The sequence below is a fragment of the Salvelinus sp. IW2-2015 genome, linkage group LG5 (assembly GCF_002910315.2).
Source record: "Salvelinus sp. IW2-2015 linkage group LG5, ASM291031v2, whole genome shotgun sequence".
Classification (NCBI taxonomy): domain Eukaryota; kingdom Metazoa; phylum Chordata; class Actinopteri; order Salmoniformes; family Salmonidae; genus Salvelinus; species Salvelinus sp. IW2-2015.
In genome coordinates this window covers 28,613,750-28,639,640 of record NC_036844.1, presented here as the reverse complement: position 1 = coordinate 28,639,640, position 25,891 = coordinate 28,613,750, and the positions used below count along the sequence as shown (strand labels likewise).

Here is a 25,891-nt window from a genome sequence, read left to right as displayed (position 1 = left end):
AAACATAGAAATACAAATAATAGAACTAACGAACATAGAATACCCACCCCAAATCACACCCTGACCAAACCAAATAGGGACATAAAAAGGATCTCTAAGGTCAGGGCGTGACAGTACCCCCCCCCCCCCCCCCCCCAAAGGTGCGGACTCCGGCCGCAAAACCTGAACCTATAGGGGAGGGTCTGGGTGTGCATTCTATCCGCGGTGGCGGCTCAGGTGTGGGACGCAGACCCCGCTCCATCACTGCTGAACTCACTTTGGTGGCACCTCTGGTGCGGAGACCCTCGTCGCCGACCCCGGACTGGTGACCTCGTAGCGGGCCCCGGACTGGGGACCCTCGTAGCGGGCCCCGGACTGGGCACCCTCGTTGCGGGCCCGGACTGGGCACCTCGTTGTGGGCCCCGACTGGTGCACTGTGTCGTTGGAGGCTCCAGACTGGAGACCGTCGCTGGAGGCTCCGGACTGGAGACCGTCGCTGGAGGGTCCGGACTGGAGAACGTCGCTGGAGCTCCGGACTGTAGGCCGTCGCTGGAGGCTCCGGACTGTAGGCCGTCGTGGGAGGCTTCGTGCCTTGACTCCTCACTGGAGGCTTCGTGCCATGGATCATCACTGGAGGCTTCTTGCATGGATCATCACTGGAGGCTTCGTGCCATGGATCATCACTGGAGGCTTCTTGCATGGATCATCACTGGAGGCTTCGTGCCATGGATCATCACTGGAGGCTTCGTGCCATGGATCATCCACTGGAGGCTTCGTGCCATGGATCATCACTGGAGGCTTCTTGCCATGGATAATCACTGGAGGCTTCGTGCCATGGATCATCACTGGTGTGAGGAGACGTATGGGCAGTCTGGTACGTGGAACTCCACAGGGCTCACCAGGCTGGGGAGACATACAGGAGGCTTAGTTTCTGGGCGCAGGCACAGGACTCACCAGGCTGGAGAGACATACAGGAGGCATTGTCCTTGGCAGAGGCACCGGATACACTGGGCCGTGGATGCGCACTGGAGGTCTCGAGCTTAGAGCCTGCACAACTCGTCCTGGCTGGGGGTTATCTTCACCCTGCAAATGCGGGGCGCTGGCACAGGACGCACTGGGCTGTGCAGACGTACGGAGACACAGTGCGCAGAGCCGGCGCAGGATATACTGGCCGAGGAGGCGCACTGGAGGTCTGGAGAGCAGGGCTGGCACAACCCCGTCCTGGCTGTATGCTCACCCTAGCCCGGCAGATGCGGGGAGCTGGGATGTATCGCATCGGGCTGTGAACGCGCACTGGAGACACTGTGCGCTCCACCGCATAACACGGTGCCTTACCAGTACGACGCTCGCCACGGTAAGCACGAGGAGTTGGAGCTCAGGACTCACCAGGCATGGAGAGACATACAGGAGGCCTTGTCCTTGGCTCAGCCAATCTCCTCGTGTGCCCCCCCAAAAAAAGATTTGGGGGCTGCTCTCAGGTTTCCTTGCTAGCCGCGTTCCTCGTAACGATGCCGTTCCGCCTTTGCTGCCTCCAGCTCCTCCTTGGGATGACGATATTCCCCATCCTGCCTCCAGGGTCCTTTACCATCCAGGATTTCCTCCGAAGTTCATGAGTCCCCCTTACCACGCTGCTTGGTCCTTTTGTGGTGGAGGTTCTGTCAAGTTCGTCATATGAAGGAGACCAAGGTGCAGCATTTTTTTTTTTTTATTTATTTAACCTTTATTTAACCAGGTAGGCAAATTGAGAACACGTTCTCATTTACAATTGCGACCTGGCCAAGATAAAGCAAAGAGTTCGACACATACAACAACACATAGTTACACATGGAGTAAAAACAAACATATAGTCAATATACAGTGAAAAAAAATAAGTCTATATACAATGTGAGCAAGTGAGGTGAGATAAGGGAGGTGAGGCAAACAAATATATGTATAAATAAATAACAAATATAAAAAGGCCATGGAGGCGAAGTGAGTACACACAGCAAGTAAAATAAAACTAAAAAACACTGGAATGGTTGGTTTGCAGTGGAAGAAAGTGCAAAGTAGAGACAGAAATAATGGGGTGCAAAGGAGCAAAATAAATTAATAAATAAATACAGTAGGTAAAGAGGTAGTTGTTTGGGCTAAATTGTAGATGGTTATGTACAGGTGCAGTAATCTATGAGCTGCTCTGACAGCTGGTGCTTAAAGCTAGTGAGGGAGATAGGTTGTTTCCAGTTTCAGAGATTTTTGTAGTTCGTTCCAGTCATTGGCAGCAGAGAACTGGAAGGAGAGGCGTCCAAAGGAAGAATTGGTTTTGGGGGTGACTAGAGAGATATACCTGCTGGAGCGCGTGCTACAGGTAGGTGCTGCTATGGTGACCAGCGAGCTGAGATAAGGGGGGACTTTACCTAGCAGGGTCTTGTAGATGACCTGGAACCAGTGGGTTTGGCGACGAGTATGAAGCGAGGGCCAGCAACGAGAGTGTACAGGTCGCAGTGGTGGGTAGTATATGGTCTTTGGTGACAAAACGGATGGCACTGTGATAGACTGCATCCAATTTATTGAGTAGGGTTTGGAGGCTATTTTGTAAAATGACATCACCGAAGTCGAGGTTGGTAGGATGGTCAGTTTTACAAGGGTATGTTTGGCAGCATGAGTAAAGGATGCTTTGTTGCGGAATAGGAAGCCAATTTAATTTGACTTTGGATTGGAGATGTTTGATGTGGGTCTGGAAGGAGAGTTTACAGTCTAACAGACACCTAGGTATTTGTAGTTGTCCACATATTCTAAGTCAGAGCCGTCCAAGGTAGTATGTTGGACAGGCGGGCAGGAGCAGGCAGCGATCGGTTGAAGAGCATGCATTTGGTTTTACTTGTATTTAAGAGCAGTTGGAGGCCACGGAAGGAGAGTTGTATGGCATTGAAGCTCGCCTGGAGGGTTGTTAACACAGTGTCAAAAGAAGGGCCAGAAGTATACAGAATAGTGTCGTCTGCGTAGAGGTGGATCAGAGAATCACCAGCAGCAAGAGCGACATCATTGATGTAAACAGAGAAGAGAGTCGGTCAAGAATTGAACCCTGTGGCACCCCCATAGAGACTGCCAGAGCCCGGACAACAGACCTCCGATTTGACACACTGAACTCGATCAGAGAAGTAGTTGGTGACCAGGCGAGGCAATCATTAGAGAAACCAAGGCTGTCGAGTCTGCCAATGAGGATGTGGTGATTGACAGAGTCAAAAGCCTTGGCCAGGTCAATGAATACGGCTGCACAGTATTGTTTCCTATCGATGGCGGTTACGATATCGTTTATGACCTTGAGCGTGGCTGAGGTGCACCCATGACCAGCTCTGAAACCAGATTGCATAGCGGAGAAGGTGTGGTGTGATTCGAAATGGTCGGTAATCTGTTTGTTGAATTGGCTTTCGAAACCTAGAAAGGCAGGGTAGGATAGATATAGGTCTGTAGCAGTTAGGGTCAAGGGTGTCCCCCCTTTGAAGAGGGGGATAACCGCAGCTGCTTTCCAATCTTTGGGGATCTCAGACGACACGAAAGAGAGGTTGAAGAGGCTAGTAATAGGGGTGGCAACAATTTCAGCAGATAGTTTTAGAAAGAAAGGGTCCAGATTATCTAGCCCGGCTGATTTGTAAGGTCCAGATTTTGCAGCTCATTAAGAACATCAGCTGACTGTATTTGGAGAAAAAGAAATGGGGAAGGCTTGCGAGTAGCAGAGGGGAGGCAGTGCTGTTGTCCGGGGTAGGGGCAGCCAGGTGGAAAGCATGGCCAGCCGTAGAAAAATGCTTATTGAAATTCTCAATTATAGTGGATTTGTCGGTGGTGACAGTGTTTCCTATCTTCAGAGCGGTTGGAAGCTGGGAGGAGGTGTTCTTATTCTCCATGGACTTTACGGTGTCCCAGAACTTTTTTGAATTTGTGTTGCAGGAAGCAAATTTCGCTTGAAAAAGCTAGCCTTGGCTGTTCTAACTGCCGTGTATATTGGTTTCTGGCTTCCCTGAAAAGTTGCATATCACGGGGGCTGTTCGATGCTAATGCAGAACGCCATAGGATGTTTTTCTGTTGGTTAAGGGCAGTCAGGTCAGGAGAGAACCAAGGGCTATATCTGTTCCTGGTTCTAAATTTCTTGAATGGGGCATGCTTATTCAAGATGGTGAGGAAGGCATTTTTAAAAAATGACCAGGCATCCTCTACTGACGGGATGAGATCAATATCATTCCAGGATACCCCGGCCAGGTCGATTAGAAAGGCCTGCTCGCTGAAGTGTTTCAGGGAGCGTTTGACAGTGATGAGTGGAGGTCGTTTGACCACTGACCCATTACGGATGCAGGCAATGAGGCAGTGATCGCTGAGATCTTGGTTGAAAACAGCAGAGGTGTATTTGGAGGGCAAGTTTGTTAGGATGATATCTATGAGGTACCCGTGTTTACGGAATTGGGGTGGTACCTGGTAGGTTCATTGATAATTTGTGTGAGATTGAGGCATCAAGCTTAGATTGTAGGGTGGCTGGGGTGTTGAGCATGTTAAATTTAGGTCGCCTAGCAGCACGAGCTCTGAAGATAGATGGGGGGGCAATCAGTTCACATATAGTGTCCAGAGCACAGCTGGGGCAGAGGTGGTCTATAGCAGGCAGAAACGGTGAGAGACTTGTTTTTTGAGAGGTGGATTTTTAAAAGTTAGCAGTTAAATTGTTTGGGAACAGACCTGGATAGTATAACAGAACTCTGCAGGCAGTCTTTGCAGTAGATTGCAACACCGCCCCCTTTGGCCGTTCTATCTTGTCTGAAAATCTTGTAATTGGGGATGAAAATGTCTGAATTTTTTGTGGTCTTTCTAAGCCAGGATTCAGACACGGCTAAGACATCCGGGTTGGCAGAGTGTGCTAAAGCAGTGAACAAAACAAACTTAGGGAGGAGGCTTCTAATGTTAACATGCATGAAGCCAAGGCTATTACGGTTACAGAAGTCATCAAAAGAGAGCGCCTGGGGAATAGGAGTGGAGCCAGGTACTGCAGGGCCTGGATTCACCTCTACATCACCAGAGGAACAGAGGAGGAGTAGGATAAGGGTACGGCTYAAAGCTATGAGAATTGGTCGCCTAGAGCTACTAGAGTAGAGAGTAAAAGGAAGTTTCTGGGGGCGATAAAATAGTTTAAAGGAATAATGTACAGACAAAGGTATGGTAGGATGTGAATACAGTGGAGGTAAACCTAGGTATTGAGTGATGATGAGAGAGATCTTGTCTCTAGAAACATCATTGAAACCAGGTGATGTCATCGCATATGTGGGTGGTGGAACTGAGAGGTTGGATATGGTATAGAGAGCAGGGCTAGAATCTCTACAGTGAAATAAGCCAATAAACACTAACCAGAACAGCAATGGACAAGGCATATTTACATTAAGGAGAGGCATGCTTAATCGAGTGATCAATAAGGGTCCAGTGAGTAGAGGTTGGTTGGGGTCGTGGCGATCCAGACAGCTGGCCGGGTATATGGCTATCGGTAGCAGCATAGGATTGAGGTCTGTTTGTAGATACCTCGTGCGTTTCCGTCGGTAGGTTCCGTGTAGTGGGGTTTTGTTCAGATAGCAGCCGATAAGACAGCTAACGATTAGCGGGCCTCAGATGAGCGTTCAGGTAACGTCGGGACGGAGGTGCCGGTTGGATAAATCCCTCGGGCAGATAACGTCGGCAGTCAGTCGCAGCAGTCAGTCGTGAAGGCCCGGTGGGGTTCCGTATCTGCAGCAGCAACAAAAGAAACGGGTCCGGATGGTGATGGAACTCCTCAGCTGGCTAGCTCCAGCATGATTTGAGTTTGCTCCGGGGTCGACGTAAGCCAATAGTCACACGGTATGCAGCTAGCTAGCTGCGAAATCAAGGTGCAAGTGTCCAGAGCCTGTGGCTGGAATCCGGGGAAACTGAGAGAAAAAATAAATAAAAATAAGCATGGTATGCGTGAATTCTTATTTTAATCAACTGAATGAATACTGAACAAACTAACAAAATAACAAAACGAAACGTGACGCTATACAAACGAGTGCTGACAGGCAACTACACATAGACACTCTAAATCACACCCTGACCAAACCAAATAGAGACATACAAAGGATCTCTAAGGTCAGGGCGTGACAATACCCCATCAGATCCCATGATATAAGCTTGTTTTACTCCAATGTGTGTAAACAATGTAGCCTAATTGTACACACACACTGTATAACTAAAAAACAATGCGTGCATGATCAATCCTTGCCTCCATAGCCATGTCTATGAATTTGAGGGGTTACATTTCTCTGCTGTTTAACAAAACAAGTTGCAGAGGGCCGTTACATTTTTCTTAGAATCGGAGGCTGTAGCTTTAAGTGTACTGCTGCCTAATTATTCAGTTTTTGATTGTTTATCCGTTTTTTTGCTTGTTTGTAGCATATGTCCTGAAATATATTAACAGAAAAACACATATTTGTTGAAAAAAAATAGGAAAGTCAATTTGTGAAGTTCCATTTTGAGAACTTTCTGAATTGACTATTAGCTATTAAATATAACAAAAATATATCATGTCCAAGAATTGCTGTTGTTTGTTTGTTTTACATTGTTTTGAGATTATGGGAGACAATAATGTCCCCTATTTGCTTGAAATAAGGGTAGGCTATAGCCCTACACTGTAAGAAATTACCCTTTGGATCAACCTAAAAAAAAAACTTCAAGGTTTTTTCAATTGAAAAAAATAAAACATTTGTTGAAACCAAATATATTATTCAATGATTAATAGGTTTGTTAATAATCAAATATATGTTTCAAGTTTGACCTACTTCTTTCAACACTCAACCTACTTTTCCTCTTTGGTTAAACCTACTAAATAACAAACACAAACAACGATTTCAAGTGTGCTAGAATGGGTTAAACGAACGAATGAGTAATTTTCGATCATTCCAATCAGCACTTCAGATGAACAAAAACAACTCCCGTCACAATGCCTCTCCCCTATTTGACCTAGATATTTTGTGTGTATGTATTGATATGTAGGCTATGTGTGCAGTTTTTAAATGTATGTAGTTCTGTCTTTGAGCTGTTCTTGTCTATCATGTTCTGTGTGGAAGAGTAGTAGCGGCAGGAAGAGTAGCAGCGGCTTTTGCAACAGCTAATGGGGATCCTAATAAATTACCAAAAATACAACAGCGCCGCCTAGGCCCGCCTAACTGAAAGTTGAACATGGTTGGTTGAGGTGAGGTGTAGGCCTATATGATTTTAGGACATGAAAAAGATTTGAGCTTTTTCCGCTAGATGGGCCAGCTGCAAAGTCAAAATTGGCTATATTGTAAAAATTCATGAAAAAATGAAAAATGTAAGGTTAGGCATTAGGTTTAGCAGTGTGGTTAGGGTTAAGGTTAGGTTTGACTTTGTGCCTGTGCCAGCTAGAGAACACTCTGAAGAGCAGCCTCCAGAACAAGATGCATGAAAAAAAATGCTAACCTGCAAAAATGACATAAAAGTCGAATAGGCCTATACCTAGCCTACATTATATTTGTCCCACTATTAAATCGGGGAGGGGACTGTGCATTTTTCTCAGTCCATCAGTACGTTCCTTTGTACATTAGTCATACGCAATATCTCAGACAGCACTGGGATGATTTTGATGTAACTTGATAGTGAATGATGCGTCTTGCCATAGAGATCAGGCATTTACAAAATGACACTGATTGGCCCTAGGCGGGAGCTGTAGTAATTAACTGAAATGTGTTAGTCATATGCAATATCTCAATTGGCCCAAGGGGTGCTGCATCATTCGTGGGGGACGACATGATACTGCAACCTCTTGCCTTATTTTTTATAAATTGACACAAAAACATATTTAAAAAAGAAGGGTTTCTATTTTGAAAGAATTCAGATTAAAAATTCCACAAGAGGGGTTATGAACACATCTGTGTTATCACTGCTACCTCCTCCTAATGTATCACAATTTCTGTCTTTAGATTACCCCCCTGCCTTTACCATATTTCATCTGACTGAATGGTTGAAAAGGAATTGGAGAGTCATGGTGCTGTAGCTGCATTTGAGTTGATTCTATTGTTGTTGGAGGGCTGTGTATTCATGTCCTCAGCAAACTGTACAGCTGTATGTAAATAAGACAGCATGAACTGCACATGGCCCACGAGTGCCACGGGCCAATCGCTGGCGTTCCTACATCCTTTCTCGTAGCAACAAGATTACACATTCCGAATTCCTCCTGCCCAGGCTGTGTGCTGAACAAAGGCAGTGTAGGCCGAAGTTGGCGGTGCCTCTGTATAGCCCATAGGCTGCTCTAGGGCCAGGCATTGAGGATTCTTCTAAGTACATTTTCAAGCAATTGCTAAGACTATGACGAATCATCAATGATGTGCGTGATGATGATGATGATGATATCATCATCATCACCCATCATCACCCATAGTGGGTCACTTAATAGGCTATAGACCAAGGTTTAACCACGATTGACATTTCCGAGGTGTTTGGAAGCGTGTGGTTATTCATTATTTTCATACTTTATGTTTCTCAAAAGCTGCTGCTCTCATCCCCCTTGACTCATGTCTAAAACTGTGGAAGCCATATTTAATTGCCTGGTTGTGATTATGCTCTTTTTACATTTTCAAAGTTACTTAAAAAAATATATAATAACCCTTACCTACTGAGGCTGAATTAAAATGTCAAATGTAGAACAGGCTCATAAACACCCCGAGGGCCCATGCAGCAATGCTCCTTTTGAAACAACATTGTGTAGGCTAACATTGTAGTTGTATTCGGTGGATTTAACATATTGCTAGATATTACTGCACCGTTGGAGGTAGAAACATAAGCATTTCTCTGCACCTGCAATAACATCTAAAATTAGATTTTGAGGTTAATGACATTAGTTTGAACGTGTTGACCAGTGTATATTGCGGGTGGCGCATTTTTTTAAACTAGTTTTCCCTTATAGGCCTCAGTGGAGATAGGTATTCCGTTAGTTTAAAAGCGCCACATTTGTGATTCCGTTTAATTATGCCACGGCTGAATTGTGTGTCTGAGCCGCCAGTAATTGACTAAGTCAGGCAGGTCACGTCAAAGAATAGGACCGAATTCAATTCTCCAGCTTTATGCAAATAGGGTGTCACAGAGGTCAGGGCAGGCGCGTGGCTTGTGCCTCCAAAGGCACACGCTTCAAACTTCCAATTCCAACAAAGGCGGAAAGTAAAATAATGGGGGAAGTCCCCCCTTCAACCCCGAACACATAGGCCTATTTAAATACATGCCCTTCGCCTCTCCGTAGTGCAATCCTCCTCGCGCGCCAACTTTTTTTGTCTACTATCCCCAAAGGATGAAAAAAAAATCCAATAACAATCAAAGCTCCCGAGACAACAGACCGGTTGGGAGACACCATACAAAGGCTGGGGTGTGTTTGGCCGTGCGTTTGTGCGTGTGCGCCCTGAGCATATTCCAAACTAGATTGCTGCTGAGGACAGCGTCGGTTTCTCCTATTGTGGGACATGTTTATTCTTCATAACAACATTATCTGATGCCTATTTTAAATCAATGTTGACAAGTTAAAAGGAAAGGCATAAGGAAACAGGCTAAAGGTAATGATTTTGTCTGGGTTAATAGCCCTAATATATCATTTCTCTATCAAAACAGGAATTGGGGATGTTGTCTTTTATTTGTATTTTATTTCAATACACAATAACGCATTATCCACAGGCCTATTTCATACAGGAACTTATAGAATTGCAACAATATGCCATAGGCCTACACGTCATTTTGATGTTAAGCACATATATATATACATTAACTAGTCAAGTCAGTTAAGAACAAATTCTTATTTACAATGACGGCCTACCCCGGCCAAACCCTAATCCGGACGACACTGGGCCAACTGTGCACCGCCCTTTGGGTCCTTACACTGTAAAACAAAGTGCTTAGGATCTGAACACATAACTAAACACTTTTCTGTAACACTTTTTAAATGTGTCAAGGAATTAGAATTTCAAAGAAAAATGGTAAACATCGGAACATGCTTATTCGCTGTAACACATTTTTTTCAGAACAAGGGGTTTAGATTTTAAACACTAAACAATGGGGGTGTTGTTTTAACACTGTAGGGTGTAAAGAGGTATTTGCTTATTTCCCAGCATGCCTTTCGAGTGAATGTGAGAGATACCCACCCAGTACTGTGTTTGTTATTAACTGAGACACGGTTGTTGCTTTATTGCTGTCACTTTCACCAAAGTGATTGCTTAAGTGAATGTAAATATTACAGGTGGCAGCGTAGCCTAGTGGTTAGAATGTTGGACTAGTAACTGAAAGGTTGCAAGATCAAATCCCCGAGCTGACAAGGTACAAATCTGTCGTTCTGCCCCTGAACAAGGCAGTTAACCCACTGTTCCTAGGCCGTCATTGAAAATAAGAATTTGTTCTTAACTGACTTGCCTAGTTAAATAAAGGTAAAATAAAACATAAGGCTGTTAGTTATTGTCTAGTTATTCTCAACATTGTGGTCTGAAAATCCTGGTTCATAGACCTGCAAGTTATCAGACCTACAAGTTTCTAAAGTGATTAGTTAGTCCTATCAGAATACAGCCAGAGGGAGGATATGCAAGAATTTGAATATTATATCACTCACAACCTGCACACATAATGACTGCTATGGTGAAGGACTTAATAAACAAGACTACCTATCAATTAATCAATGTGAAAGAGGAAACATAGATATTACAACAAACTATTCTGAAAATCAACCTGCAACAAAGAATGCTGGGAAATATTATAATGGAAGAACACTGACATTCCTGTCTTGCAGGAAATCACGCACAGAACGAGCAGTATGGCTGGTGGCATTGTCATGCTGGAGGGTCATGTCAGGATGAGCCTGCAGGAAGGGTACCACATGAGGGAGGAGGATGTCTTCCCTGTAACGCACAGCGTTGAGATTGCCTGCAATGACAACAAGCTCAGTCCGTTGACGCTGTGTCACACCGCCCCAGACCATGATGGACCCTCCACCTCCAGAATCAATCCCGCTCCAGAGTACAGGCCTCGGTGTAATGCACATTCCTTCGACGATAAACGCGAATCTGACCATCACCCCTGGTGAGACAAAACTGCGACTTCTCAGTGAAGAGCACTTTTTGTCAGTCCTGTCTGGTCCAGCGACGGTGGGTTTGTGCCCATAGGCGACGTTGTTGCCGGTGATGTCTGGTGAGGACTTGCCTTACAACAGGCCTCAGTCCAGCCTCTCTCAGCCTATTGCGGACAGTCTGAGCACTGATGGAGGGATTGTGCGTTCCTGTTGTAACTCGGGCAGTTGTTGTTGCCATCTTGTATCTATCCCGCAGGTATGATGTTCGGATGTACTGATCCTGTACAGGTGTTGTTACACGTGGTCTGCCACTGCGAGGACGATCAGCTGTCCGTCCTGTCTCCCTGTAGCGCTGTCTTAGGCGTCTCACAGTACGGACAATGCAATTTATTGCCCTGGCCACATTGCAGTCCTCATGCCTCCTTGCAGCATGCCTAAAGCATGTTCACGCAGATGAGCAGGGACCTTGGGCATCTTTCTTTTGGTGTTTTTCAGAGTCAGTAGAAAGGCCTCTTTTTAGTGTCCTAAGTTTTCATAACTGTGACCTTAATTGCCTACCGTCTGTAAGCTGTTAGTGTCTTAACAATCGTTCCACAGGTGCATGTTCATTAATTGTTTATGGTTCATTGAACAAGCATGGGAAACTGTGTTAAACCCTTTACAATGAAGATCTGTGAAGTTATTTGGATTTTTACGAATTATCTGAGTTTATTTTATATTTGAGATTATTCAAAGTAGCCAACCTTTGCCTTGATGACAGCTTTGCACACTCTTGGCATTCTCTCAACCAGCTTCATGAGGAATGCTTTTCCAAATGTCTTGAAGGAGTTCCCACATATGCTGAGCACTTGTTGGCTGCTTTCCCTTCGCTCTGCGGTCCATCTCATCCCAAACAATGTCAATTGGGTTGAGGTTGGGTGATTGTGGATGCCAGGTCATCTGATGCAGCACTCCATCACTCTCCTTCTTGGTCAAATAGCCCTTACACAGCCTTGAGTTGTGTTGGGTAATTTTTCTGTTGAAAAACAAATGATAGACCCACTAAGCGCAAACCAGATGGGATGGCGTATCGCTGCTGAATGCTGTGGTAGCCATGCTGTTTAAGTGCACCTTAAATTCTAAATAAATCACTGACAGTGTCACCAGCAAAGCACCAATCACACCTCCTCCTCCATGCTTTACAGTGGGAACCACATATGCGGAGATCATCCATTCACCTACTCTTCTCACAATGACATGGCGGTTGGAACCAAAAATCTCAAATTTGGACTCATCAGACCAAAGGACAGATTTCCACCGGTCTAATGTCCATTGCTCGTGTTTCTTGGCCCAAGCAAGTCTCTTCTTTTTATTGGTGTCCTTTAGTAGTGGTTTCTTTGCAGAAATTCGACCATGAAGGCCTGATTCATGCAGTCTCCTCTGAACAGTTGATGTTGAGATGTTACTTGAACTCTGTGAAGCTTTTATTTGGGCTGCAATTTCTGAGGCTGGTAACTCTAAAGAACTTATCCTCTGCAGCAGAGGTAACTCTGGGTCTTCCTTACCTGTGCCAGTCCTCATAAGAGTTAGTTTCATCATAGCTCTTGATAGTTTTTGCGACTGAAATTGACTGATTGACTGACCTTCGTGTCTTAAAGTAATGATGGACTGTCGTTTCTCTTTGCTTATTTGAGCTGTTCTTGCCATAATATGGACTTGGTCTTTTACCAAATAGGGCTATTTTCTGTATACCACCCCTACCTTGTCACAACATAACTGATTGGCTCAAATGCATTAAGAAGGAAAGAAATTCTCAAAATTAACTTTTAACAATGCACACCTGTTAATTGAAAAGCATTCCAGGTGACTGCCTCATGAAGCTGGTTGAGAGAATGCCAAGCTTGTGCAAAGCTGTCATCAAGGCAAAGGTTGGTTACTTTGAAGAATTTAAAATATAAAATATATTTTGATTTGTTTCACACTTTTTTGGTTACTACATGATTCCATATGTGTTATTTTATAGTTTTAATGTCTTCACTATTATTCTACAATATAGAAAATAGTAATAATAAAGAAAAACCCTTGAATGAGAAGATGTGTCCAAACTTTTGACTGGTACTGTATATCCATTGATTCTTAAAGAATATAACTTATAAATGCCTCATGGTCATAGTTCAACTGTCACACTCCATGAGAACCCAAAATGTAAGTGTATCTTTGTAAATGTAAACAAACACTGTATAGCCTCATAACATGGTTAAAACAATAATTTTGATATCATGGATGGTCAGTACTTGCATCCATAGCTCTGTCTATTAATCTGAGAGTGGTTGCATTTCTCCATTCCTAACGCTCAGCTTTTTACCAAAACAGAGGTGGGATGACCGTTTTGTTATTGTTTCATCTCTGGATTTGCCCTTTAAACTGCTGCATATTATCAAGATATCAAAGTGTCACCAACAAAAAGGTAAACAATTGACCTATAGCAAATGCAGCATATGGCATTCATTTTTCACATGTAAAATGCACATTTCAGTACCGCTCAAAGCATGCCATTCCATGAGTGCAACATTTATTTTTCAACTCGAATCAATGAGCCCAGTCAGTCCTCCATGACATCAAAATAATCATAAACAACAGAGTACGGCTGGCTAATAAATCCTTAGTTTTGGGGTTATACTCAGGTAAAACAATTTGGCTAATCTATACTTTCATATTTCCAAGTCCTATACTTGAAGATCAAGGGGTATAACATTTATTGGAATGACTGGAATTCTGATTGACTTTGGTTTTAATGTAAAGATATAATTTAATCATATTATTATATGTAGTAGAAAGCGATGGGTTTCAAGAAGCCTACATAACCAACCCATAAAGTCAAATTTAACATCCATACATGGCCAGCTATGTAAACTAACATTTATTTATCCTGCAATAGATGTTGTTCAGTTGGTAACATATATTTTTGTCTTCTTCTCATGCCTCTTAAGGGGAAAATAATCAAAAAGTAACTGAATGTAATCAGATTACATCACTGAGTTTGGGTAATCCAAAAGTTACTTTACTGATTACAATTGTGGACAGGTAACTAGTAACTGTAATTACATTTAGAAAGTAACCTACACAACCTTGATGGCCCGTGATGTGAACAGGCAAAAACGGTGAGGGATGAGTGCCCTTCTCAAATGGAACAGTAATCTGCGCCGCTCGGTTATGTTGTCAACAAGGAAGCATGGTGCACCGTCCAGAAACATACAACATATATTTTCCATAAAATATGTCAGAATTTTCAAACTAGTTTTCATTGGGGAGGCAGATAAAGCGTTTTTATCAAAAGCAATCACTTTTGCATGTAAAAACAGAATCCTACTTTTTACTGCACATGCTTAATAACGTCACTTTTGTTTTGAGACGACTTCGGCGTTTGAGCACCATTTTGCCTCATGCAGCGCAACACATCCTTCCTTCGCACAGAGTGGATCAGGCTGTTGATTGTGGCCTGTAGAATGTTTACCCACTCCTCTTCAATGGCTGTGCGAAGTTGCTGGATATTGACGGGAACTGGAACACGCTGTCGTACACGTCGACCCAGAGCATCCCAAACATGTTCAATGGGTGACATGTCTGATGTACGCAGGCCATGGAAGAACTGGAACATTTTCAGTTTACAGGAATTGTGTACAGATCCTTGCAACATGGGGCCAGGCATCATCATGGTTAAACATGAAGTGATAACAGCAGAGGAATGGCACGTCAATGGGCCTCAGGATCTTTTCATTGTATCTCTGTGCATGCAAATTTCCATAAATAAAATGCAATTGTGTTCATTGTCCGTAAATTATGCCTGCCCATACTATAACCCCACCGCCACCATGGGGCACTCTGTTCATAACGTTGACATCAGCAAACCGCTCGCCCACACAACGCCATACACGTGGTCTATGGTTGTGAGGCCGGTTGGACGTACTGCCAAATTCTCTTAAATGACATTGGAGGAGGCTTATGGTAGAGAAATGAACATTCAATTATCTGGCAACAGCTCTGGTGGACATTCATCCAGTCTGCATGCCAATTGTACACTCCCTCAAAATTTGAGACATCTGTGGCATTGTGTTGTGTGACAAAACTGCACATTTTAGATTGGCCTTTTTTGTCCCCAGCACAAGGTGCACCTGTGTAATGATCATGTTGTTTAATCATCTTCTTGATATGCCACACCTGTCAGGTGGATGGATTATCTTGGTAAAGTAGAAATGCGCACTAGCATGGAAGTAAACACATTTCTGCACAACATTTTAGAGAAATAAGCCTTTTGGAAATATGGAAAATGTCTGGGATCTTTTATTTAATCTCATGAAACATGGGACCAACACTTTAAATGACGCATTTATATTTTTGTTCAGTGTAAGTAACATGACAGATTCCTAATACTGATCTGAATAAAAGGCATGGAAAGTCACATCAATTTCTAGTGACAATGCACTCTAAACAGGATGATGGGAAAGTAAACACTAGTGTTTAAAATCTGAACACAGGAGATATAGGTGTTCTCCTGGTTGGAAAGAAGTGACTGGAAAAAAGCTGACTATCATGTTTAATCTTGCATACTAAACAACCTGTGTTTAAGATGAGAACATTAATTGGCAAGTCTAAATGCCTTATGTTTAAGTTTTAAACACTGGCATTTAGTTTATAGGTAAACCTGTCATGTTTCATGGCTTTACAGTTAGGCTATGTGTAACAGATGTATAATGTACTCTCCATGCGTCGTGTTTTCTCAAAATAAATCACTTCGGCCAGTGGTCCCAGTTGAGCATCATTTATTTCTGTTGTTAAATGCGAAACAGCACGTTAGTTGTGCAGGGCTTAACGGTATTGATGGCTGTCGATGGCAAAATCCCTTGCATCACATTTTCCTACTGGGCGAACAAAATACAAAAATACAATACAAAATATAACATGTGTAAACACCTGTTGTTAAATGGGAAACAGCACGTTAGTTGTGCAGGGCTTAACAGTATTGATGGCTGTCGATGGCAAAATCTGTAGCATGAAGACAACTGTGTTAGCAGTGGCTTATGTGACCATGACATCGGTGTATGCTAGCTAACACAATTATTTACAGCAATCATATGTCAAAGCACATCCCAGAAAGCCCCTCAATCCCTAACAGGTACCATATACCCACACATGTGTAAATCAGTAACGTACAGCAAACTTGTACACATTGTAAAATAGAAAACAGTATTCAGAAAGTGACCTAACCCTTGCATCACATTTTCCTACTGGGAAGACCTGACGTTCGCGATCTCCCCCTATCTGCAAGCGGGGCCAATTGAGTTAAACTAACCAATAAGAATGCTTGAACATTAAATACACATTTCTTTAGAGGCAAGTGGAAACATAACCAACCCTGTTACATATGGAAGATGTCTGACCTGTGACCTTTACCATTTATTGATTTCAAACGTTTTTGTTGCCCTTTACAAGACAGCCCTGATTCAGATAGCTTTGCTGCTAATAATATGTATTTTGTTAAGTTGGGGGTTGGGTCTGTATATGTAATGTGTTTTTTATTCGCCAGATTCTAGACGTGTGATGAAAATGGTTAATTTCACTGACAATGACATGACAGACTGTTTCTATTGTTGAGTTGAGACGTTTGACGTTGGCGGTATTCAATGTTTTCCACAACTAGGGAGCAGAATTTATTTAAACGTTGATGATAAAATAATTGGGATCCCCTTCACATCAGGGCCTGCATTTCCAAAACGTAAAATAACTCCACATATGGAGTTACTTTTTATGTGATTTTTATTCTCTTGATGTTGAAATCACATTCAATTAAATAAAATTGTTCAACGGGTTGAATGCTCCTGGACACCAATGTTTAAGGTGCATTTGAGCAGCGCATTGAGCACTGATCTGCATAGATGAACTGGTGCTGTGCCTCTTCTCTCTGCCTCTTCTCTCTGTTTCTTTACCCCCAAACTGGCACAAGACTGACTCACCCCCCCCCCCCCCCTTCCTCTTGAATCATGCGTTTTGATGAATGGATGGACGGCTGCGGTACGTGTGTGTTGAATAGTCTCAGAGGACATGGGAGGATAAAGGCTGGATAAGTGTGGCGTGGCTCTGTGTAATCTGCATAATGGCTAGGGACCGTCAAGGACGGGACAAGTGGTCTGGGGGGGACTCCGCAATGGGGGAGGCTGACATCTGCCGCTGTGCTCCTCAGAGACTCCCGGTGGATTATGTTGCCGGGCCTTTCTATTGACGGCTGGACTGCTGCCATCTGCGTCCTAACTGACGCACAATGACCGCTCCGGGCCTTCGCTCGGGGCCTTTATAAAGACCGAGACAAACGACAGAGCGCCAGTGTCGACAAATACCGCAGAGCGAATAGGGCGCACTACGATTACGCACGCCTCTTTCCAATTCCTGGCCTCGACAGCAAAATCTTATTGAGGTTGTTTATAACGCGTCGTGTGTGCTTCCTGACAGTCACCATGCCAAAGGGTTTCCTTATAAAACGTTCTAAAAAGGGTGGTCCTGTTTCATACAGGATACGCGAGGAGGACTTGGCGCTGGACGCCAACTGTTCTTCATTGGTCGAGAATGCCCCGGCTCATGCACTGCCTTCCGTGTGCCACAACTTTATCAGAGTTCCCAGCGGGGGTATTTTCGGTGGAATTCCAGAGTCTCACTGTGCGCCTTCACTGAGCCCGACCCGGCCTGACAGCGAGGGATATCAATACACACCCGTGGACATCGCTCATCAAATGCTAAGCTCTCTTTCTCCTGCTCCAGCAGATACCTTCCCCGAGGCAAATTTGGGAAGATTCACCATTGATGGTTCCCCAGTGTCGTCGTCTCTTCAGGAGATGACCACCAGGCTGGACACCATGTGCGGGAATGCTAAATATGCAGCAGTGAAGCGGCCTGCCTCCTCCAACGCTAAATATCCCCATACTAATTCTAAAAAGCGCAAGTCCTCAAGCTCCCAAAACCAAGAGAAGAAGTCCAGCCTCCGGGATGAGGTAACCACATCTCCCGTCCTCGGACTGCGCATTACAGAGGAGGCAAAGGATGAGGTGAAGCAGCGCTCCAACACCGGCAGTCCGCTTGGAGAGTTCATCTGTCAGCTTTGCAATGAGCGGTATGCAGACCCTCTCACTTTGGCCTTCCACAAGTGCTCTCGCATCGTCCGAGTCGAATATCGCTGCGACGAATGTGACAAAGTTTTTAGTTGTCCCGCTAACCTGGCCTCCCACCGACGTTGGCACAAGCCAAAGGGTTTTCAAGTGGAGAGAGTCTCATCACAGAGAGAGGAGAGCCGACCTGACACACCAACAGCCAGAGAGGCGCTCCCACCCTCCCCGCCACCCTCAGACTCGGGCTCTGATGAAGAAATTATGTTCAGCTGCCCACAGTGCTCAAAGAAATTCAGAAAACAAGCGTACCTAAGGAAACACTTGGCCTTGCACAATAGGAAAGCAGCTAGTCATCCTCAGAATCAGTCTCATTCGGCCAAAGTCTCCGACCAACAACCCAGCAACCTGCTCGAGTCCGGCCCAGAAACACCCGAGCCCTCCTCCAAATACGCAGGGACTGAGTGCATCACAAAGGTTACAGGAGAGGTGTTTCCGTGTCGATTTTGTAGTGAAAGTGTATTCTCCTCCTCTGGCCTCACCAGACACATAAACAAATATCACCCAACGGAGAGCAGACAGGTCATCGTTTTGTCTCAAACGATTTAATAAACTCAGACTGTTTGCTTCGGCATTATGACTGAATTCCATGTGTGGACAGAGTTCTTGTAAACAATTGTTGTGAAATCAGAAATGTTTCTCCTGAATAGTAGGCTATAGTTTTGTGTAAATTAGTTTTGTTTTCTACAAAGTTATATTTATCTATCTATCTAATCAATTATTTATTTGATATTTATTTATTTGTTTATTTAATAATGTATGTGTTTGTTTATTTATCTGCCCACATTTGTATTAATCATGTTGCTTTTGATTGTGATGATTTGCGTAATGACAAAAAAGCAATTTCGCATTGCCTCTAATTACCTCTGACCAAATTAATGTCATATTTTTCGTTGAAACAATATTACCATGCCAACTTCTTCCTAAAATAATAAAGGGAGTATAAATCTACTATGCAATTGTGTATTTATTATAGAAAATATGTCATGGTGTTTTTACTTTTTGTTAGGTTAGATCCATTTTCTGCAACATCTACTTACCATACATACTGCAATGAAACAGGCAGGGAGCAGGTCTCGAACCCTCGACTTTCTAGCCCGAGGTCCGGCGCGCTATCGACTGCAAAAGCATGCTCGTGCGGCAGAGTCGATTTCCGCGCTTATAAACCCAGGGTCGTTACAATACCATATAATCTCCAACACCAATTCTAAAAGTATGCTCTTTATGTAGAGCAAATAGACTATTAAAAAACATGGACTATTCCATGTCCCCATTTGATGTAGAATTTTTCCAACTTTACGCATCAACCTTGACAGTTGTCATTAGGTACAACTTCAGGGGAAGGGTGCAGTAGGACTGTTTTCCAACTCTAGTCCTCGAGTACCCCCAACAGCACACATTTTGGTTGTTGCCCCTGACAAACTCACCTGATTCAACTCATTGAGGGCTTGATGATAAATTGACAAGTTGAATTAGGTATCCAGGGTCACATCAAAAATGTGTACTGTTGGGGGTACTCCGTGACTGCCGGAAGTAGGATAACGGTTATCAGTCTTAAATTCCACAGACAGGATGTTGTTTTCGATTTCTTACGGGTAAAAACAAAATCCGGAATAACAATTTTGCCTATATTTACGAAATTATGCACGTATCGTTGTTTTCATAAAACGTAGTGAATAGCCTATTAAAAAAATGATTCGTGTCACCTTTATTCATACAGGTAAGACAGTTAAGAACGTTCTTATTTACAATGACGAACTACATTTCAAAATGTAACCATATTACTATTTCAAAATGTATTAGAAATCGGACAAAATATAAGTAGGCTACGGTCTGTTTTTTCACCACTATTCCAAAATAAATTGAAATTGTTCAAATTGAAAGGACTTATTATAACAAGCCAAGGAAGAGTCCTTCATTTATTTTTGACGCAAGATATCCTCTCACATCAAATGGAAACAATTGTTGTAAGCTACACTGTTATCATCCCGTGTGGAGAGAGAAAAAAAACAAAAATAATAGCACAGTAGACTAGAATAGAATAGAATGGATGGAATAGAATGGTCAAGGAAGCGTTGAGAATAAAGAAGTCCTTATGACGCACAGATGTATTCCGGTGGCATTCTGTACCATTCCTCCATGCCGAAGGTTTTATTTTTCCAGAGACAATCCGGTAAATGCTAAGCGACTTGTTTGTATTGATGAATATTTGACAGATGCCTTAATTAGAAGTGTTTGTAGCTAATGACACTGGGAATTGTTGTGAAGATAAAGTAGTGATGGCATGAAGTAATGTTCCTTTGGAAAACTAAAGTTCCTCTAAGTCTAACAATACAATAAATCATTGTGCTGCCATCAGAACGTGCTCAAGGTTCTCCACTATGACCATTTTGGTGGTCAGTAGCTTTACAGGTTGTTACAATAAGAGATTACAGGTTTGATGTTACATGTTTTCATTATACTTCTCTGGTACTCTTCTCTGCAGTGTGTGTTTAGCGTGGAGTGCAAGATGGAAAATCGACCATCATACAGGCAGACAGTGGCTGGAAAGGGCAAGACCCCCCCCCGCCCAATCACAACGATTTACTTTTACATGGAAGAAGGACTTCAGAATCCAATATTTATAATCCACACTGTCATCAAATCTCTCTGTACTTTTGTGTATTTGTATGTCTATGAGCATCATCATTCGTTATCTATTATGCAGGCTCAACCAGCCACCACAAGTCATCTGTAGCAGCCAAGCAGCCACACAAGAAGCGAGTGTTCTCAACATGTGCGGCCTTAGATGGTGAAATGTTGAAGAGGCTCATCCAAAAAGGTATGTGAAGTATGGTATACTGACTACTATCGTCATAGGGGCAAACTGTTCCGGAAAAGTTACAACTCTCAACGGCCACTTTAATTATGTGTGTGCTAGAGGAGGCTGATGGGAGGAGCTATAGGAGAACATACTCATTGTAATGGCTGCAATGGAATAAATAGAAGAGTCGAACATGTTTGATGTGTTTGAAACCATTCTACCCATTCCGTCCAGTCATTACCACGTGCCCATCCTCCCCAATTAAGGTGCCACTAATCTCCTGTGGTGTGTGCATCCACCCCTCCCTCCATCTCTCCCCCATCTCATCTCTCTCTCTTTCTCTCAGATGAGCAGCGGAGGATCCAGGAGCAGCGAAACTCTAGAAAAGGTTGGCTGAGGGCATGGGGTGCTCTGCAGGACTGGATGCATCAGCTGTTCAGGATCATTGTGGCCTTCACAGAAGACCCCATGTTTGACAAGTTCATCCTGTTTGTGGTGGTGCTCAACACAGGGACCCTGGTGGCCCAGACATTTGAAAGTGTGACTGTGAGAGGAGGTGTGAGAAACAGGGAAAATACATTGACTTTTTAAAATCTACTTTTAGTAAGTTCTCTATTCTCCTGCATAAAGAGCTCATGCATGGGTTGAAGTGTGTTAATGACATCTGTTTTGTTTCCAAATGCCAGGGTGGTTCTTCTCAGCTTTGGATTCCGCTTTTCTGGCAATCTATTTAATGGAATGTGTGCTGAAATTGCTTGTCTGGGGTCGACTCTACTTCAAAAACCCCTGGAATGACCTGGGTAGGTAGCTGTTTGCATTGGCTTGGGATCAGTTTCCTACTGTTTCATCTCATTTCTATTTTTCCCCTCTGTTCTCTGCCTGTCTCAGACTTTTTCATCATTACGATGAGCCTCATTGACTTCCTGCTGCCACTCATTGAGTCTACAGGGAACTTCAGTGGAGGTCAGGCATCCACAATCTTCCGCATCCTCAAGCTCTTCAAAGGGGTCCGGGCCATCCGAGCGTTCCGGGTCTTGCGTACCATCCGGTAGGATGCATGAGTGTTTTTCAGCATTAACTCATTATTCAGACCGACCACCCCTCTGTTTGATTTCCTTTGATAGCACTTCAATGGATGAACTCTGACACCCCAAGTACATAACCTATATTAATACATCAACATCTAATATCTTTCATCATGGTTCAGTAACATGTCATCCTTTCCTTGACAGCTTTCTCCAAAATCTCCAGTCCATCGTGTCCACCTGTCTCCAGTCTCTCCAGTCAATGGGGGCCATCATCATCCTCATGTTCACATTCCTCTTCATGTTTGCTGTCATTTTCCGAGAGATGTTCAACGAGTCTGACCCGCATCGCTTTGGCAACATGTTTCGGACAATTTTCACTCTGTTCCAGCTACTCACGCTGGATGACTGGGCTTTCATCTACTCTACCAGCCGAGACAACGGTGAGGGAGGGAACACTACAGTGTGTGTGTCATGCATGGTCTAGAAGTTGGGCATCATCAATCATCACATGATGTAACTATTTGTGGTCAAGACTTTCTATAAATAACTTTCTATAAATGACAGGTGCACCTCATATTATCATCTTCCTTGTCCTGTACATTGTGGTGGAATACTTCACTTTCCTCAAGTGAGTAGGTTTGAAAATGTTGCAACAAAGACACTCCAATGCATGTCTGATACTCCTACTATGTTCTTCAAGAGCAAACACCCTTTTAATTGTACATTGTAATTTTCTCTGCATAGTCTATTCATTGCTGTCCTCGTCGACAACTTCCAGATGACAATCAAGAGACGGATGGCGTCAAAGATCCAAAAGGTATTCCGACCATGACAAACAACAAGGCAAAAAAGACAGATACTGGAGTAGATTTTGCTGAACATACCACTGCATTCTGTTCTACTTTAGTTCCAGGATATATATGAGAGTGAGATGCAGTCAATGAAGAAATTAGGTTGGTTGGTCGGTCGGTCGGTCCTACATTTTTCAAAAGGCTACCACATGTACTTGTGGGTGAGGCAAAATACAAACAATAAGCAGCAGAAAGACAGGACTGAACCAGTCTCCTCTCCTCCTGTCTGTAGAGCCCCAGCCCATTGAACCACAGACCGATGAGGAGTTCTATGAAGAGGCCCTGAAATTGACCTATAGTGAAAATAAGTATGGAAAGAGGTAAGAAAGTATGTCGAACACAAACAGGAGAAAAGCCAGCTGTCAATTTGGTTCACAATGCAAACAGAAAAGCCTGTTTTGCCAAGCCATTTTACAAACTAGTCTATGTGCTGTAGTCGCAATCTAACAAGAGCCCCAACATGACTGGTCCATAGGGAGATAGAGCTGATCACCAGCTACCTCAGACTGCTGGCATCCATAGATCAGAACCAGCAGACGTTCCGCTCCCAGGGCTGTGTTCTGGAGCGCCTCATTGACACCTTCTTTGAGGTGAGAGCATTTCTCTCTGTAGACATTCTCTCTGTAGACAGAAACTTCTGGAGTGGAGTACAACATAGCTCCATTTTACTTACAGTTGAAGTCGGAAGTTTACATACACTTAGGTTGGAGTCATTAAAACTCGTTTTTCAACAGTCAACTAGTGTATGTAAACGTCTGACCCATTGGAATTGTATCACAATTGGCGTCAAAGATGTACAATTAAAAGGGTGTTTGCTCTTGAAGAACATAGTAGGAGTATCAGACATGCATTGGAGTGTCTTTGTTGCAACATTTTCAAACTACCACTTGAAGGAAAGTGAAGTATTCCACACACTGTAAAGGAGCTGTTACATGTTTGTCCTTTGCCGGTTTAATAAGTGGAGATCCAAAACATTGAAGACCTAAATGACTTACAGTTGGTCGGAAGTTTACATACACTTAGGTTGGAGTCATTAAACAAATTTTTCAACCACTCCACACATTTCTGTTAACAAACTATAGTTTGGGAAGTCGTTGCATGACAAGTAATTTTTCCAACAATTGTTTACAGACAGATTATTTCACTTATAATCACTGTATCCCAATTCCAGTGGGTCAGAAGTTTACATACACTAAGTTGACTGTGCCTTTAAACAGCTTGGAAAATTCCAGAAAATTATGTCATGGCTTTAGAAGCTTCTGATAGGCTAATTGACATAATTTGAGTCAATTGGAGGTGTACCTGTGGATGTATTTCAAGGCCTACCTTCCAACTCAGTGCCTCTTTGCTTGACATCATGGGAAATACATCAAAAGAATCAGCCAAGACCTCAGAAAAAAAATTGTAGACCACAAGTCTGGTTCATCCTTGGGAGCAATTTCCAAACGCCTGAAGGTACCACGTTCATCTGTACAAACAATAGTACACAAGTATAAACACCATGGGACCACGCAGCCGTCATACCGCTCAGGAAGGAGACGCGTTCTGTCTCCTAGAGATGAATGTACTTTGGTGCGAAAAGTGCAAATCAATCCCAGAACAACAGCAAAGGACCTTGTGAAGATGCTGGAGGAAACAGGTACAAAAGTCTCTATATCCACAGTAAAACGAGTCCAATATCGACATAACCTGAAAGGCCGCTCAGCAAGGAAGAAGCCACTGCTCCAAAACCGCCATAAAAAAGTCAGACTATGGTTTGCAACTGCACATGGGGACAAAGATCACACTTTTTTGGAGAAATGTCCTCTGGTCTGATGAAACAAATATAGAACTGTTTGGCCATAATGACCATTGTTATGTGTGGAAGAAAAAGGGGGACGCTTGCAAGCCGAAGAACACCATCCCAACCGTGAAGCACGGGGGTGGCAGCATCATGTTGTGGGGGTGCTTTGCTGCGGGAGGGACTGGTGCACTTCACAAAATAGATGGCATAATGAGGTTGGAAAATTATGCGGATATATTGAAGCAACATCTAAAGACATCAGTCAGGAAGTTAAAGCTTGGTCGCAAATGGGTTTTCCAAATGGACAATGACCCCAAGCATACTTCCAAAGTTGTGGCAAAATGGCAACAAAGTCAAGGTATTGGAGTGGCCACCACTAAGCTCTGACCTCAATCCTATAGAAACTGTGTGGGCAGAATTGAAAAAGCGTGTGCGAGCAAGGAGGCCTACAAACCTGACTCAGTTACACCAATTCTGTCAGGAGGAATGGGCCAAAATTCACCCAACTTATTGTGGGAAGCTTGTGGAAGGCTACCCTAAACATTTGACCCAAGTTCAACAATTTAAAGGCAATGCTACCAAATACTAATTGAGTGTATGTAAACTTCTGACCCACTGGGAATGTGATGAAAGAAATAAAAGCTGAAATCATTCTCTCTACTATTATTCTGACATTTCACATTCTTAAAATAAAGTGGTGATCCTAACTGACCTAAGACAGGGAATTTTTACTAGGATTAAATGACAGGAATTGTGAAAAACTGAGTTTAAATGTATTTGGCTAAGGTGTAAACTTCCGACTTCAACTGTACATATAAATTGATGTCTGCTGCCTAAGGCTGCGTGTACACAGGCAGCCCAATTCTGATCTTTTTACCAGGAAATTGGTCTCTTGACCAATCAGGTCAGCTCTTTTGCAACTAATTGGGCTGCCCGTGTAACTGCAGCCATAGATACCTGGAAATGTGTAAACAGCCAAAGAATAAGGCTTCTGATTCAGCTCCTAAACCATTGTATTGATGTCCTTTTCAGGCAACAGAGGAGGACAGTCAGGGGAATGACCACGAATAGGGAAATAACAAGGGTCAAACTTAGTAAAGAAACCCTTATTTCTTTCTCCAGATCAGTGATGGCAACTCAGATTTGATCCTTTGAGAACTCATTAAAGTCATGAAACCCA

The 25,891-nt window shown here is 43.4% G+C and overlaps 1 protein-coding gene and 1 pseudogene across 3 annotated transcripts; both read left to right on the top strand.

Annotated features, from left to right (window-relative positions):
• The first annotated feature begins 17,132 nt into the window (after window positions 1-17,132).
• On the top strand, window positions 17,133-19,197 carry LOC111963671 (insulinoma-associated protein 1a pseudogene; annotated as a pseudogene).
• A 462-nt stretch (window positions 19,198-19,659) lies between these two features.
• LOC111964210 (cation channel sperm-associated protein 1) lies at window positions 19,660-25,884 on the top strand. 3 transcript variants are annotated; one of them, XM_023987996.2, is made up of 13 exons: window positions 19,660-19,966; window positions 20,732-20,798; window positions 20,954-21,067; window positions 21,396-21,605; window positions 21,736-21,849; window positions 21,998-22,097; window positions 22,282-22,517; window positions 22,642-22,705; window positions 22,822-22,894; window positions 22,985-23,030; window positions 23,161-23,248; window positions 23,404-23,518; window positions 25,744-25,884. In XM_023987996.2, the coding sequence occupies exons 2-13, from the start codon at window positions 20,756-20,758 to the stop codon at window positions 25,780-25,782; spliced, it is 1,242 nt and encodes a 413-aa protein (XP_023843764.1). In that variant the 5' UTR covers window positions 19,660-19,966; window positions 20,732-20,755; the 3' UTR covers window positions 25,783-25,884. The 3 variants fall into 3 exon arrangements, with proteins under 3 accessions (XP_023843764.1, XP_023843763.1, XP_023843765.1); XM_023987995.2 differs by having other exon boundaries at window positions 19,665-19,966; window positions 21,938-22,097; XM_023987997.2 differs by lacking the exons at window positions 22,985-23,030; window positions 25,744-25,884 and having other exon boundaries at window positions 19,669-19,966; window positions 21,938-22,097; window positions 23,404-23,492.
• The last annotated feature ends 7 nt before the right edge of the window (window positions 25,885-25,891 follow it).

Coding starts and splice junctions, on each gene's coding strand:
- LOC111964210 (XM_023987995.2), top strand. CDS start 20,756: ATGGAAAATCGACCATCATACAGGCAGACAGTGGCTGGAAAGG. Junction 21,068..21,395: donor GAAGAGGCTCATCCAAAAAG/GTATGTGAAGTA, acceptor TCTTTCTCTCAG/ATGAGCAGCGGAGGATCCAG. Junction 23,249..23,403: donor GAAAATAAGTATGGAAAGAG/GTAAGAAAGTAT, acceptor ACTGGTCCATAG/GGAGATAGAGCTGATCACCA.